Source organism: Malaclemys terrapin, chromosome 3 (genome assembly GCF_027887155.1).
Source record: "Malaclemys terrapin pileata isolate rMalTer1 chromosome 3, rMalTer1.hap1, whole genome shotgun sequence".
Lineage (NCBI taxonomy): Eukaryota > Metazoa > Chordata > Testudines > Emydidae > Malaclemys > Malaclemys terrapin.
The window spans coordinates 100,804,739-100,822,574 of NC_071507.1; the positions used below are offsets into that span (position 1 = coordinate 100,804,739).

Below are 17,836 nucleotides of genomic sequence, written 5' to 3' on the forward strand. Positions count from 1 at the left end.
GTTGCTGGTCAGCTTGGTGACCTTGGGAAAATAACTTCATTTCTCAATGACTCAGTTTCCCCATCTGTAAAATGGTAATAATACTTATACCTCTTCTGGAAAGTGCTTTGAGGTCTATAGAAGAGCTAAGCAGGGCTTTGGAGCTGTGCTCTGGCTTTGCTCCAGCTCCAGGCAAAAACCTGCAGCTCCACTGCTCCGGAGCTGCTCCGCACTCCAGCTCCGAGCTCCGCTCCAAAGCCCTGGAGCTAAGTACTATTATTAATGCATCTTCCCATTTTACAATGGGGGAGGAGGGAAAGGGAAGGCGGTTCTTCTCCAAAACAAGCACCATGAATTAAGATGGATGGTTAGTATCTCCACTTCAATTTTGCAGAGGTCAGGCTGAAAGTCAGCACTGCGTTTGGATTTTGAGAGACAAACTCTGTAAAGTGACATTTTTCAGCTGAGTCATTTGTAGTCATTTTGCACTTCATTAGGTCTGTGGAGACTTGTACTAACCAGTCAGCTGGAACCTGGGCATGCAGCTAAGGTTAGAGAGCTGGAACAAAAATAAAAGTGCTACCACTAACCCACTGAGCACAGTCTGAATATTATTTTTGCACCTATCACATTTTAATTTCTCCTTCCTTCTGATAACTGCCTTTCAAATGGCTGCTGCAACCCCTCTTTCCAAAAGATCCAGAAATGAAGGCATTCTGGTGTGAGACACACCCCAAGCCTTGCAGTTCTGTTGTCAGAGGTGGGAGACCAGCCCGGTCCACAAGCAGTGAATCTGCAAGCAGGAGTTCTAATCAATCGTTTGCTCCATTTGTACGTCAGGCTGGCTTTGCTTTCCTCTCACTTCTTCCCACATACTCTACAGGCTACTGTACTGTAGACACATGACAGTTGTTTATCATTTATAATACAAGAGACTGATTCCTGAGTTCAAATCAGAGGATCTACAAAAGTCATACAGTATTTTAAGCCAGTTGTTGACAAGTTTATGACAGATCCAAGTCTTGGCCCCCTCATGCACTACTATAACCCCCTCAATACCACACACTGGCATGGTTCCCATACCACGCTTGTTTTTATCCAATCTCTCTTTTAATTCCTGCCTTTCTCCCTTTTCTATGTATTTAGTGGCTTTTCCTTTCAATTTTTATTCTTTATTTTACCTTTAGCTGTGTCTCCCCCAGGCCCCTCCTCATTTCCTCATCCACCTTTTTCCTCCAGTTTCCTCTTCCTTCCCTCCCTGTTTCATCCCCATCTGCAGCTCCCCTCCCCTTCAGCCTTCTCCCTCATAAATTTAAAAAACAAAAAACAAAAAAACAAAAATCAAAGCACTACTCATCATTTTCCACTGAAACCACCTCCCTAAGAGCAACAGACAGCAATCCAAGGCCAACTTAACTGCCAAAACAGGATTTTTCTGTTTTTCCTTACACTGACTATTCGTAAGAATTCAGGGGAAATGCTGAGTGAAAGGATGAATCTCAAAGAATGCTACAGCCCTGAGCAGGCCACTCAGATGAGAATTTGGGATCTTGTTTTGAGGATGAGGAAGCAATTGACAGTTTTGAATCAGAAGGACAGTTCTAAAAATCAACCAAACAGAATCCCCAGATATGCTACTTCTAAGGCTACCAAATCTGTACATGTCAACCTTAAAAACAAGCCTTTAAACCACACTATAATAATGAAATAACACAAAAGGACTTCTCAAAACACTGTGCAATACGGAGCAGGTGCAATGTACTCCTGCTTTCTGGATACCTCAGAGAAAAAACACTATATAAAGTGAAAACTATTGCCATTAGTAGTGTATTTGTTTTTCACAACTTTCCTTTATTTGTAAGGAAAGTTTACAACAAACCCATCTAATAAAGTTAGAAAATGGACTAAAGTAAACTTATAGACATGAAGACCTTTACCTGCACCCCAACTCTGAGCAGTTTACATCCATCTCTATTTGAAGTTCACACAATAAAAGTCATGTTCTATACGGGCAAATATTTTTGTGTTAAGTATAACAGTTATAAAAGATGATAAAATAGCCCAGTATTGGACATGATGATCAGAGCTCAGCTTCTTAACAAGAATCATTTCCTACTGCATAGTATCACTTCACACTATGGATTGTGTATATACGATACACATTTTCAATTTTTTTCCCATTTGCTTTTCAAAAAATAACCAGGGGAGAAAGCATGTTAGCTTAGCTGCCTTCCTTTGTATTCATTAACTTTATTAATTCATAACAGTGACATGGGCCAGGGGCAATTAATGTCATTTTGTGGTGTGAATGACAAACTATCAAGGAGACATCTGACCACCCACCTTTTTCTCTTTCTTTTTATTGCTGTTAGTGTCTTTAGGATCAGGCCCACCCTCCTTCCCACAAGTACTGTACAGAGTGATTAATTCATTTTGAAGGATAAACTTACAGCATAATGCTTTTTGCAATCTTCGGATTTTGATGGCTGTACGGTATGCAGAGAAACGTACGTTGTTCAAGTCAGCTGAAATATTACAGAGCAGAAATATTAGTTGTTTCTAAATAAGCACCAATACCAAGAAATTCACAAGTCTTCCTTGACACAATTTCCTAAATAATCATATATCAGTAAAGTTTGAGGTTAATTTCATTTTACAAAGCTGGAGAGGAGGAGGGAATACAATATTTCAAAACAAAATACAAAGACAACCATGGAGTTAGGACCTGAGCTAAAACCCCTTAAAGTCAACAGAAAGACTTCCCCGGACTTCAGTGGATCAGGCCCTTAGACATTATTACACTGTCAACGGTGTGCTAAGTATTTTCCAGACAAGATGAGGAAAAGGTCCATCTCCCAAGGAGCTCACAATCTAAAAACAGACAATGTACAGATGAAGGATAGGGGATATGATGCAACAAATGTCATAGTGATTGAGTGGTGAAGTTTAGCAAGAGTCTTACAAGCTATGATTTCCGTAATGTCATGATTATGTTAACAACTCTGAGATGGGAATATGGATGAATGGACAGGTAGATGGGCAGTCAGAAAGAGATACACCTCTACCTCGACATAACGCTGTCCTCGGGAGCCAAAAAATCTTACCGCGTTATAGGTGAAACCGCGTTATATTGAACTTGCTTTGATCCACTGGAGTGCGCAGCCCCGCCCCCCGGAGCACTGCTTTACCACGTTATATCGAGTCGCGTTTTATTGAGGTAGTGGTGTATATACTATGAATTTTACAAACTGTTAAATAATAGTTATATCTTTTCTTATTTAACAACATTTTATCCTTGCATTTTTCAGACAGAGGGCATTTCAGAGTAAATGCAGATGTTTACATGGGCATGCTGCTGAACCAGCCCTACCCTAACATCATAAACTAGGCTTTATTGCTCTGAGACATTGCAAACCATAGCATTCTACAGGCTATGCATCCTTGCTTAAATGCACAGGAAGTCTGAGTCCTATGATCACCTGAGGATAGCGATATAACTGCTATTTAAAATTAATTAAATAAATAAAATACTACATTACAAGGTAAAGTCACAGAAAACATTCTATTGAATTAAAGTTGTTTACTGAATAACAATACAGATTGTATGATTAAAATATCAAGTTTCATAGCTCTAAGTTTTCAGTCACGTAGCAAGGTATGCTTAGTTAAATTCATGACAGCTCAGTCATGGTCACCAGACAATGAGAGTTTCAGTCAACCTGTTAGAAGCGGTCCCCAAACTTTTCTGGCTCACGCCCCCCTTACCCATGTCTGCACACTGCCCACCAAGTGGGGCCGGGAGCGGGGCTACGGCTCGAAGGGAAGAGAGGAGATGTGGACAGGGGTAAGGAGGCCGAGGTCGAGGCCAGGAGCAGAGCCCTGGCTGGGGGTTGAGGCCAGGAGCCGGGGCCCCAGGCCAGCAGTTGGGGCCAGCAGCCAAGAGCAGAGCAGGGTGGTGCTCCCTCCCTGCCCCCCAGGGGAGCTGGCTCGGGCCCCAGCCGCACCCTCGTGAACAGTCTTCAGTGCCCCCATAGGAGGGCATGCCCCACAATTTGGGGACCTCTGTGTTAGATGAACTCTATAAAATTGTTTATGTAAAGGAAGTGTACTCACCTAGGGACTGGAAGAGTTCAGACATTTTAGGATGATCCCAACAGGTTGTTTGTGTCTGGTGACTATAGGAGAATGAGAGAAGCAAAGTTTGAGGAAAAAACCAGAAAAAAAAAAAAAAAAAAAAACATTTTGTGGCACATACAGATTAAACTCTTTGGTTATAAGCAAAAGAGAAAAATTCCTCAGCTCTTATATCAAATTACAAGATTTGTATCATCCAGTTGCTTGAAGCATTTGATCAAATAATAACTTGTAAGATAATCATCCCATATTTAGCATCCACAACACTGATTTATTTCTGATCCTTTTTCAGTCCTACTTTTGTCTGTTCTTTCTCACTGTATCACTTGGACTCTGCTTCTGAAACCAAGACAATTAATAAGGTAAAGATGCAAATTCCCTGCTGTCTCAGCATACCAAATTCATTTTTAAATTTTTGAAGTGTTTTTACAAAAGGGAGGCTTTTATTTCATAGTCTTCATTATATATTTGCAATTAGTCAATATCAGAATACAAACAGTGATCTTATGACTTATCCATAACGCTTTTAATGAAGCACATAATGAACTTTCCCACATGCATATCTGTAGCTACCTAATGTCACAGGATGACTTTCTGCATTTATGCTCTCAAAACATAAAGATACAATGAGCACCACCTTTTAACAGCACTGGTTAATCTATCAAAGTATCATGTATCCAGCAATGTGGATAAAATGCAGCTTCTCTCATGCTCAATGAAACCTCAATTTTTTCATCAGTGATGTTTTGGTTCTATTTCTGTATATTAATTGTTGGAAAGGTTATACATTCATACCACACACACACGGGCATTTAAATTTAAATCAGCTTAATTAGACAATTAATATACTGGATGTTATACTAAAAAGACCACAACATTCCTGCTAAGAATTAACTAGTTAGTACTGTAAATGAAATGATCCCAGGTTAGCGAATTAAGCAATATTTAATGAAGCAGAAAAACCTACTGTCTTTAATCTTTGTTTTCATTTGAACTTGTCAGCAAGCAGACACAGATAAGCATAAACAAATGTTTTCATAAAATCACTTAATTTCTGAATGAATAAAAATGTTACTATGTGTGAGAAAATGTGCTAATTGTAGCTTTATTAAGAGAGGACAGTAATTTGAGGAATCTATATATTTGTCATACTCTTACAAAAAGGAGGGGTATTTATTTGAACTTGTCAGCAAGCAGACACACAGATAAGCATAAACAAATGTACAGAATAAATATTCAGAAACGGCTACATTTTAACTCTTGACAGTTTTGATTTTTAAAAGGTTCTCTGCTTGTTGTACTTTTTTTGGTAGAAGTTATTTAGCATATTATAACAAAAAGAGGTGGGATGATACTGTGACCAGGATTGACCAAAGAAGTGAGGGGGGAAACAAGAAAGATGTCAAGGTTTGAGAAGCATCCAGGGATTCAAACATGCTTTTAAAAAAAAATCTGGACTGAAAGTCTCATGAAAATAAACTTTCTTGGGACATTTCTGACATTCAGAAGAACTGGGTTTCTTATAAAAGAGTATCCAAATATTTCAGAACCTTAAAGCAGAGAAAGTTTGTTTCAAATTTGGCTGCCAAAGCTTCCTGGGTGGAGGAAGGCACTTAATTTGCCCATACACAGATGCTTTTATTCTTAACTGAATTACAAGATGGTATTTTGCCATTGAACTCAGAGGGCCATATCTTCAGCAGGTGTAAATGGGTGTACCTCCCGACTGATAGCAACTGAGGATCTGGCCCAGTCATACCTTCAACCACTACTGTAGAGAGAGGAAGCATTTGTTCTTTTTTACTAAATATTTCTAGACAGACACTTGAAGGCAAAAAAATAGCAGCACACCCAAGTGACAGGACTCTACCCAACCTACGGATTAGTCTGTTGGATCTGAATTCAGGAAAGAATTAAGCATCTGCTTAAACTCTATCCACCTCTATTCAGGAAAGCAATTAAACATGTTCTTAACTTTAAACAAATGCTTAAAGTTACTGATATGCTTAAATGCGAAATTTCCTGAACAGGGACAACTTCCTAAACTGCAACCCGTAGAAAGGTTTCAGTTTCATAATAAAATTATGTGAACTGAACACAAGAAAGTCAAAACCTTGATATCCTGGACTAGAAAATAGAGCCAATGCCAAAAGAAACACATCCAATCATCAAAGTTTTACAACTTCTAAAAGGAAGCCTTAAAAATGCCATTAATGTATGTCCTTGTCTACAACAAAGTCACCTGAAAGAAAACAGTAACATTTCTAGACTTGACAGTTATTCCCTGTCAGACAAACTAATAAATCAGCAGTGAAACCAACTCAGAAAGAAAGAAAACCTGTGTTTCTTGGTCCACTATTGGCACAGGGCTACGGCGATTTACTGTGCTGCATTCTGAATGATTCTAGTGCAGCAATAAATTAAGATTCCTAAGGCAGGGTAAGGGGCCTGTATAGCTTCAGTAAATGAGAATGGAAAATGTAATATAATCGTCTGCATTGATCAGCCCATTAAGTAATCTGAAAACTAGTGCCTCAGCTACTCTCTCACGGAGGATGTAGGAGGCTGATATTGCCAAGTGTCTCCAATACAGTGTTAAGTGAAATGCTGTCATTATCACCTCAACTGTTTATCACTGGCCTACATAACTAGCATCAGTTGTATCCATCAAACCGTATGGTCACATCTAAAATAAGGGCCATTAGTAAAGCTCATTTAGGAACGCTCATTTGAAGCAGTAATGAGTCTCTCTCTCAAAAAAAAGTCACTGGTGATTTACTTGTCAACATCATAAGTGAAAAGTATCATCTGGCACAGTCTGCATTAGGGTCTGGATTTGATCTGACAGACCCGAAAATCTCTAAATTACAAGCATAAGTGGAAAATGGTAGTTTGAGAAACGCTTTTAAATACTTCAGACTTGCATCTGAAGAAGTGAGGTTCTTACCCACGAAAGCTTATGCTCCCAATACTTCTGTTAGTCTCAAAGGTGCCACAGGACCCTCTGTTACTTTTAAATACTGTTTATCTCAGATTTTTAAAAATTAACATTTCAAATGATTTAAAAGCTCAAATATTTGTTATAGTCCAATCCCCAGATGGAAGTGCATGTAATAGATCACTCTCTGGTTCCCAAACCCTGTTAATCTGACTGTCTTCAATGGGACTATTCACACACTTAAATGTAGACGTGTGCTTAAGTACTTTGCTGAATCAGGGCCTCTGTACCTCTGTCAACTCATCTGTAAAACAGGTATTATGAAACTTGACTAGCATTTGTGAGGTGCTTTGAGACCCTCAGCTGAAAGGTGCTATAAAAGTGCAACATTTTAGTATTAGCTCCTATTACCTATCAAAAATAATGATGAAATTATATTGCCAATGATGGCTCTAAATTTCTCCTCCCAAACAGAAAACTGTTATATTCTACAAGGCCCAAAGGAGTGGCATTTTTCTCCTTATTTAAGAACTACTGTATAGACAATTCAGTTCAGTATATTTATGACAAAGGGGGAAGGAACCTAAAACAACTTTTACATAAAAAAAAATAATCACTTCAGAACATCTTATTAACACTTACTGTGGAATCTTTGCTGGCATAATCACAGGCAATCGGGACTCCTGGTCCTGTAGGATTAACATCCCCAAAATTGGATAACTAAGTATTAAGAACAGTCTGGGATCCCTGGATAAGTTTTCTTTTAATGAATAATAATTATATCATTATTATTAAAATTACATATATACTTTTCTGTGGCACTCTAAGTGAAAATCTCAAAGGGCTTCACAAGTGTTATTTTAGCCTAACCATATGCCACATGAAGTGTTATTTTCCTATTTTACATATGGTTAAAAATGAGAGAGAAAGGTTAAGTGAATCTGCCCCTGGTGACATAGCCCAAAGGTAGAGTAAGGATTAGAATTCAGGAACACGCTCTCCCGATGCTCTGTACTTTGCACTACACCTCGCTACCTCACTGTAATGTGATAACCACCTGGACAGCTGAATTTTCCCTTTGACATGAAAAGACAAAGAATATCAATATGAGATCTGTGCTATTTATGAAAATATCTTCCCAGAACACCACCATTTTCAACAATTATCCCTATAACTCTGCAAAGAGCCCCTATTTTTCACCAGTTGGAATAGCGCATTCTGAACATGCCTGTTCATAGACTTGGATTTTTAAAGCTCTCTCTCACTCCTTTCATACTGGTATGCTTTTGGTCAAATGTCATTCCATCTGTTAGTAAACTGTATGAGAAAGGCAACCCGATGACCCATAGAATTGAAAATGGGATACAGAACTTTTCCCCTCTAGGTCACTGATTTAATATAGCTCTGTTTGCTAGTGACCAAAAAGTTATTACTATTGGATAGCTGGCAGGTGTTTACATGACATGAATTTGGTTGTCTAAGTCTTATCCCCAGAGGACAAAGCTTCACATCATAAAACCACCACTCACAGTTTCCAATCTTGTTGGCAGGTTTAGCTGGGAGGCTTGCTCCCAGCCACAATGTAGACATTCCCTGAATGACCCAAGCATTGGAGGTGATCCATTCAGGTGAAAGCAGCAGTGCATTGTCATTGCTGCTGCTAGTGGTGTCACTGTTCATGTTATATCTATTCTGTGGATTACAGACTGCAGTTTCCAGGGCAGTAAAGCTGGCACCTTTCATACACCACATATCCAAACACAAAAAAGCTATATGAAAACTGCAAATGAGGGCATATTGGATAGGACTGTAAAAACGCTACGATAGCTTCATATTAATAAGGAGTTAAAAAGGAACCAATCTCAATGTTGCTATTTCTCACTACAAAATTGTGTTTGATGACAATTTCATAACACACAGGGACTTTTTATGTGCACACAAATTGAATTTCATAGGAAGAATGAATGCCTGTGCAGGTAACCTTAACATGCAACAAATAAGAATGTCAGTTAAAGAGTCATTTTAAGGGTTTCAAAATAGGAGGCAAACAAGATACACCAATTTGTGTGGATTTGGTTTATAAAGCAGCCCTCTGAAACAAGACCCATCTTTCTGTGCTGTAGACACATTAGCTTTTGTGCTACTGATGCATGACTAATGCAAATAGACCAACCTATAAAATCTGTGCTTAGAAAGTAAAGAGGCTCATAATGCTGGATAGACTCCTGCACAGATTACGTGGACTTGCAGAGACTGGGGGTAGAACTCTTTTGCTGTGTCCTGATACCTCTTTTATGCATGCTCAAGCCATAGTGACCAATACTGGTTACGACTGCCCAGCAGGGATATCTTCCAGGCACAGTAAGGAGCCATTGGATGCTTCTTTGCTTTTCTGATATCCTGGTTAATACAGGAATAAACATGCAGAAAAGAAACTATTTTGATAACAAAGAAAACCAAGAAAAACTGTAGTAAAATTAAGACTATATTTTTCCTTAAAACATTAAAAAAACAAACAAACAAACAAAAAAAACTCGTAAAGGGTGTTGTACTGACAGCCTCAGGGACCAAAAATAGCTACAGCAGGGTAATGACAGTGCAACCTTCTCACTATCCTGCCAATGGGCTTCAACCTTTCTCTGAAAGTTCTCCCTGATCAGAGAGGTAGTGAAAATTGGGGGGGAGTGGGAGAAAGAGGAGAAGAGATTTCAGTCTCCATTCCCATTTAGGCCCCAACCCCCACTGAGACCATGCAAGGGTAACATTTAGGGCAAAGTGTCACGATGGTTTTCACCACACAGCTAACACAGTCAATCCTTAGAAAATTCAGTTACTAGCTCCTTCTCCCCCTCACCCCCCCATACACGAGTTCAACAGTGCTATCAACCTCAACACACACCAACGAACTGAAAAGCTATTGCTATACAATCCTAATATAATCTGTGTTTTATTTATTATGCAAACTATTAGACCCAATTCTTCTGCCTTACCCATGTTGAATAGCACCTTACTCTACAAGAAGATGAGCGATTTCAATGAGACTACTTGTGGAATAATACATTACTCAATTTGGTTGAGAGAGGCAAATCAGGCCTATTATGAATATGCCTCTGAAACAGGTCTGTTTGAGGGGCAGTGGGCAAGTAGGCTTTACAAGGTCTGTAGGAGGGTCCAGAAAGATGTTCCCAACCTGTGGACCATAAGAGGGAAAAAGGAGGTGAGTTCTTCTCTTGTGGAACATAGAAAGTCTGCAGGAGAAAAAGGAGGTGAGTTCTTCTCTTGTGGAACATAGAAAGTCTGCAGGAGAGCAATTCTACTGCTACAGACATACCAAGCTCCAGGAGGTCCCAGAGATAATCTGTGTGGGAGTGGGTCCTTTCTTATAGCTCAGCCAGAAAAACAGTGACCTGTTTCACTGGCTGCCACAAGGCAGTATTTTTGATACTGAATTCATTTTCTATTGGTTTCACATATGTGACTCATTCGGCAAAAGTATGTTGTACATCTCATTCTCTGACAAAAATTATGGACAATATAAAATCATAATCTACAATATTCCCAGCAAGATACATTTCATGAGAAATTTGACACCTCCCCCAAAATAAGACCAACATCACAGCAGGAATGGATTTATGTATAAATAAAAATAAATAGAACTGGTTACAACTCATAGTGTTACAACTTAAAAACCTGAAAATTAAACTGAAAAAATAGCCCATGCCTTCGATTTTAGAATAAACTGGAGGCAACATCGAAGTTTTTGTCCTCAGCTCTTTTAGACAAAGTTTCAGATGCCAAATGTATTATCATATAACCCAGGTGTTATCAAATCCATTTGGTGATAAACTTTCTAATAATTCCCTTTGTCAATTAATAAATTTTTAACATTCGCTGGACATGTCTGTTAAAATGATAAGTAGTGAAATAGTTAACAATGTTGCCATTTAAATTGTGATCAATAGGTATAACAGTTGACCACTCAATTGAGTTGAATGGGACAGTTCACACATTTCAGAGCTTTTGTTTTAGGCTGATTGCAGCCTCGGGAAGATAACACCCCCTAGTCATGTTATCAAGGTTTTCTTCATAACAATGAAGGTTAGAAGTGGGAATTATTTTTGTAAAATTCCCTAGCACAGACAAGGCTAGAGTCAGTTCTAATACTGATTGGCTCACAAAACATATACCCTGGCATGGTGGTAAGCGGCATTGTATTTCTGAAGATGAAGTCTTTTGGATGGGATGTAAAACTGAAGTTGTGATCTCTAATAGTCATTAACGATTCCATGGCACTTTACAAGCTGGCACTGTTGTCCTGGCTAAACTCCAATTGGAGGAATTACTTCCTGCCTGTCTAAGCCCCTCATACAGTTTCATCTGGATACAGCATATTTAACTTCCTTTCTTAAACTATTGCAAAAGTGTGCCGTAAAACAGCTGGCATGCTGTTGTAAGGGGAGCTGTATTTCAGTAGTGGATGGAGTAATTTCTGTACGTATACTTTGAACCCCCTCAGGACAAAAAGCACTACCTGAAATTCTTAATTAGAAAATGAAGGTTAGTGGTAACTAAAGAAATAATCTCAAAATTAAAACCTGTATCACATTTGGAGTCAATTTAATTATTATTTTCCCTTCAGCTCATACAGAAGATGGTATTATGAATGTGGCCAGAAGGAAGAAAAAGATTTACTTCCAGAGTCAGTGGATTTTTTTCTCTCCCCCAAACTAATGGTACAACAAAGATCAGAAGAGAAAGAATTGTTGTTCTGAAGGAAGACTTGAAAAGTACAGCCACAAGATTTCTTACCCTGGAGAGTTAAATGTGATATAGAAGGGGATAAAGTAGCTTTTAAAATGTTTTGATGATGCTAGGTCCTTTTCAAGAGCGTTCAGAAGTATGTGATTATGGATCTTGAAATTGAGTAGCTTGATGATGATGATTGCTGAGACACCACTGCCCTTAAGTAAAATGCCTTCTACAATATTAAATTTGCTTTGATCTCTCTCATTTCCTTTTGAGTTCTTCTGGACAGTACAAATACCTAATACATTATAAATGTAGAAAGACATAACTGCAATATGATTAGTTGTGGTTAACTGAATAACACTGAGAAATGTTAGGGTACTTATTTCTTTCCTCCATTCCTTTCACCTGATGACATATTCGTCAAATTTCTTTACAGACTGTGAATTTTAATGGCTGTATATTTCAATGTCATTTCTTAAAAAACAAGTGGACGTAAATTTCTGTGTTTTTTTTTAAATTTTTGTATGAATATATATTTTCCTAAGTTTTATTTTTGCATCATCTGTATGGAGGGCAAACATGCCTTGTTTGCGTTAAATGGTTATAAATAAAAAATTATAGAGGATGTCCATTAGCGCCCACACATCTTTGCAGCACAGCCAATGAAAAATGCTTTCAATTTAATGCTTGCTCAAAGAAATCAATTTTTGCCTCTCATAACCATTTCTCCAAACTTATCACAAACAATAGTGGATTAGTAAAAACTGTGAGATCTATGTTCTATCCTTCTCCATATGGCTCATTAGTCCCAGTCTCTTGGACACGTTTTTGTCAAAAAGTTCAAAAAGAATCAACTTTCCTCAAGAGCATTTAGATTCTACAGATGTAGAGCTCAGTCGCATCCTCAGTTTCAAACACCATCCACTGAATTCTACTGCAACAATCAACCCAAAATGACAGAACTATAGAACTATTTGGTAATATTTTGCATTAAGAAGAGATAAAATAGAAGTTAAATAGGACCAAGAAAAATCTCAGAAGCCACTTGGCAACTTATTTTATATAATAAAAGATTTGAATGGGAGGAAACAAAGTAACAGACTAAATTGTGTATGTAAACAAACATGTATGTTCAATTCAATCAAATATTTTCACTATGCAGAGCATAGACACAAACAGCTTCATAAATCTGGGCTCTAGACTAGAGAATGAATTTCACTTCCAAGGAAACAGAACTTCTTTTCCCCTTCAAAATACTCCGCTGGTTACCCACTTGCTCAAGTAATAGGGGGCCAAAAGGGTTCTGTGCAAACCTCTCTCAGGCACATTACATGTACTTGAATAATTACAGGACATCAGAACCAGAATGCACATCAAAATTAGCAAACAGGTAGGGGGAAACAAGCCAGCAATAGAACCCTCTTTTTCTTTGAGACATTCCTGTCTGGGCACGTAAAAGCCTGTTACCGTGGGCATCAGGCAGGAGACAGAACAAATGCTACTTATCTCAAAATACAGATGTTTTAAATCATTTTGACACTCTCCTTACTTACAGATCCGTTGAAGGCTAAAACACACCCTCCCACCTTCTGAGAGAGAGTTTCCTAATTTGTGAGAAACACTTCCCTAATTTGTATTATAAAACTTGTATATGTACTTCAGGATGTAGTATATTTTCAAAAAATCATCACCCTAACAGGTGTACTTCTGCAGTATCCCAATTCAAAGGTGAGATTATCTGCAACTCATCTAGCACAGTCTCACTCTCTGAATACCTCGGACAGATGTCAAACATTGTATCTTACTCTTTATAAGAGGGTGACTTGCTCTTAAGGGCTGAATGCCTGAGGCCAGACAACCCTGACAACTGAAGAGGCACACCTGAGAGAGATCAGGTGATTCCTCTATAAAGGAGCAGCAAGTCACTGCAGTGGAGAGGGTCTGTTTAGGGAGACCATAGCAGAGAAAATTGGACATAGGTTGCTGGGAGTGAGTAGGCTCCAGCAGAAGACCTTGGGAATGGAAAACGAGACTATAGGCAGGAATGGCCTAGGAGTGACCCAGTGAGAGAGTAAAGAGATGGACTATGTTTTGGGACACTGAGTTTTATTTTATATGAATAAACCCAGACCCCAAGAAGGGGTCTTATGAATGGCCCCCCAAAAGGATATGTAGTGTATATTTAAGAAGCCCTTTGAGTGGGAAACTGAGGCAAGGAGACACTTACAGGCTGTCCTAAGGCCACCAGGAGGTGGCAATTCATTGATGCTCTTATTCTCCTCCTTTTCCAGTTCATTTTTATCCCTCAACTCAGACAAAAGAATATCCAGTTTATTAAGCCCCACCTCTCTACATAAAACCCCAACTGTAAAAATGGCAGAAGCAGCATGCCTTAGGATATCTCCTTGAGACCATTAATCTTAAATATAACTATTCTTGGAAGACGTGGGATGCTGAAAGACATCACTGCCTAGATTCCAGGGCAGCCCTGCTTCTCTTTCAGCTTAAGTTATGCCTTATATCACCTCCAGGTTTACATTTCATTTAAAGACCAGACCTTGGCCTAAGCAAACAGAGGAGCCATGAACAGAAGCAGCTAAAAGGGAGTTTTGCAAGCGAGTTTGGAGGGAGAGTGTGTGTGTTGGGGGCTAGATACACTTAACGTTTTTTAAATTTCCTTAAACTGAATGCCAAAACTACCCCCTGATAAAAAGAAAACATCAACAAAGGAACGAGCTGCAGGAGTAAAAAAGAGAATGCAGGCAGTATCCCAGCAACAGACTGGGGGCTTTCCAGTTTAATGCACTCAATGCAGCATGTATAATTACCTGCTCTATGGGCAGGTGGTGTATATGTGCAAGGAGTTCCTGGCCCTCATAGACCGTGCATGGGCTTTAGAGACCAGAGTGGCTGAAGAGCTAAGGGACACAGAGAGATACATGGATGAGACTTTTTGGGACACAGCAGAATGGTCCCACACCATCTGACAGCCTCTGTGCTGTTGAGGACCATGAAAGTTTCAGGGAAGGAGAACATCCAACTGGAGCAGAGGAAAACAATCCCATATTTGGGACCTTCCTTCCAGACGATGTCATGGTATTCTCTCACACTGAGGATACCTCTCCAGGGGAGGGAACTCCAGTTATTATAAATAATAAGATGGGTGAACTAGAGTGCCTCATATTAAATGAGGATATTGATATTGATATAATAGGCATCACAGAAACTTGGTGGAATGAGGATAAGCAATGGGACACAGTAATACCAGGGTACAAAATATATTGGAAAGACAGAACAAGTCATATTGGTGGGGGAGTGGCACTATATGTGAAAGAAAGCGTAGAATCAAATGACATTAAAATCTTAAATGAACCAAACTCTATGGATAGTAATTCCATGCTTGAAAAATATGAATATAACAGTAGGGATATATTACTGGCCACCTGACCAGGATGAAGATAGTGATTGCGAAATACTCAGGGAGATTAGAGAGGCTATAAAAAACTCAATAATGCGGTACTTCAACTATCCCCATATTGAATGAGTACATGTCACCTCAGGATGGGATGCAAAGATAAAGTTTCTTGACACCTTAAATGACTGCTTCTTGGAGCAGCTAGTCCTGGAACCTACAACAGAAGAGGCAATTCTTGATTTAGTCCTAAGTGGAGTACACAGTCTGATACAAGAGGTGAATATAGCTGGTCCACTTGGTAATAGTGACCATAATATAATTAAATTTAACATCCCTGTGGCAGGGAAAACACCACAGCGGCCCAACACGGTAGCATTTAATTTCAGAAAGGGGAACTTCACAAAAATGAGGAAGTTAAACAGAAATTAAAAGGTACAGTGCCAAAAGTGAAATCCCTGAAAGCTGCATGGAAGCTTTTTAAAAGACACCATAATAGAAGCTCAACTTAAATGTATACCCCAAATTAACAAACATAGTAAGAGAACCAAAAAAAAAAGCCACCATGGCTAAACCACACAGTAAAAGAAGCAGTGAAAGGCAAAAAGGTATCCTTTAAAAAGTGGAAGTTAAATCCTAGTGAGGAAAATAGAAAAGAGCATAAATTCTCACAAGTATAAAAACATAATTAGGAAGGCCAAAAAAGAATTTAAAGAATAGCTAGACAAAGACTCAAAAAGTAATAGCAAAAGGTGTTTAAAGTACATCAGAAACAGGAAGCCTGCTAAACAGCTAGTGGGGCGACTCGATGATCGAGATGCTAAAGGAGCACTCAAGGATGATAAGGCCATTGCGGAGAAACTAAATGAATTTTTTGCATCAGTCTTCACAGCTGAGGACGTGAGGAAAATTCCCAAACCTGAGCATTCTTTTTAGGTGAAAAATCTGAGGAACTGTACCAGATTGAGGTGTCATTAGAGGAGGTTTTAGAACAAACTGATAAATTAAACAGTAATAAGACTCCCAAAAGAATTCTGAAGGAACTCAAATGTGAAATTGCAGAAATACTAACTGTGGTTTGTAACCTATCATATAAATTAGCTTCTGTACCAAATGACTGGCAGATAGCTAATGTGATGCCAATTTTTAAAAAGGGGTCCAGAGGTGATCCCGGCAATTACAGGCCGATAAGCCTGACTTCAGTACCTGGCAAATTGGTTGAAACTATAGTAAAGAACAGAATTGTCCGACACATAGATGGACACGAGTTGTTGGGGAAGAATCAACATGGGTTTTGTAAAGGGATATCATGCCTCATCAATCTATTAGAATTCTTTGAGGGAGTCAACAAGCATGTGGACAAGGGTGATCCAGTGGATATAGTGTACTTAGATTTTCAGAAAGCCTTTGACAAGGTTCCTCACCAAAGGCTCTTAAGCAAAGTAAGCTGTCATGGGATAAGAGGGAAGGTCCTCTCATGGACTGGCAACTGGTTAAAAGATAGGAAAAATATATATATGGAGATATACCTATCTCATAGAACTGGAAGGGACCCTGAAGGGTCATCGAGTCCAGCCCCCTGCCTTCACTAGCAGGACCAAGTACTGATTTTGCCCCAGATCCCTTAGTGGCCCCCTCAAGGATTGAACTCACAACCCTGGATTTAGCAGGCCGATACTTAAACCACCGAGTTATCCCTCAGCCTGGAAACAATGGGTAAGAATAAATAGTCAGTTTTCAGAATGGAGAGAGGTAAATAGTGGTGACCCCCAGGCATCTGTACTGGGACCAGTACTATTCAACATATTTGTAAGTGATCTGGATAAAGGGGTAAACAGAGAGGTGGCAAAAATTAAAGATGATACAAAACTACTCAAGATAGTTAAGACCAAAGCAGACTGTGAAGAGCTTCAAAAGGATCTCTCAAAACTAGGTAACTGGGCAACAAAATGGCAGATGAAATTTAATGTTGATAAATGCAAAGTAATGCAAATTGGAAAACATAATCTCAACTACACACATAAAATTAGGGGGTCTAAATTAGCTGTTACCACTCAAGAAAGATCTTGGCATCACTGTGGATAGTTCTCTGAAAACATCCATTGAATGTGCAGCAGCAGTCAAAAAAGCTAACAGAATGTTGGGAATCATTAAGAAAGACAGAAAATATCATATTGTCTCTATATAAATCCATGGTACGCCCACATCTTGCATACTGCATGCAGATGTGGTCACCCCATCTCAAAAAAGAGATACTGAAATTGGAATAGGTTCAGAAAAGGGCAACAAAAATTATTAGGAGTATGGAACGGCTTCCACATGAGGAGAGATTAATAAGATTGGGACTTTTCAGCTTGGAAAAGAGAAGACTAAGGGGGAATATGATAGAGGTCTATAAAATCATGACTGGTGTGGAGAAAGTAAAGAAGGAAGTGTTATTTACTCCTTCTCATAACACACGAACTGGGGGTCACCAAATGAAATTAATAGGCAGCAGGTTTAAAACAAACAAATGGAAGTATTTCTTCACCGAATGCAGTGTCAACCTGCGGAACTCTTTGACAGAGGATGTTGTGAAGGCCAAGTCTATAACAGGGTTTAAAAAAGAACTAGATATATTCATG

General features: G+C 38.9%; 1 protein-coding gene across 5 annotated transcripts in view; it reads right to left on the reverse strand.

Annotated features, from left to right (window-relative positions):
- Positions 1 to 17,836, reverse strand: part of UTRN (utrophin) — a 565,558-nt gene that overhangs the window by 97,795 nt on the left and 449,927 nt on the right. For all 5 annotated transcript variants that reach the window (XM_054021668.1, XM_054021666.1, XM_054021667.1 and 2 more), the window contains 2 exons: positions 4,093 to 4,154; positions 2,430 to 2,504 (listed from right to left, as the gene is read on the reverse strand). In XM_054021668.1, the coding sequence (XP_053877643.1) occupies positions 2,430 to 2,504; positions 4,093 to 4,154 (137 nt within the window). The remainder of the gene's footprint in view (positions 1 to 2,429; positions 2,505 to 4,092; positions 4,155 to 17,836) is intronic.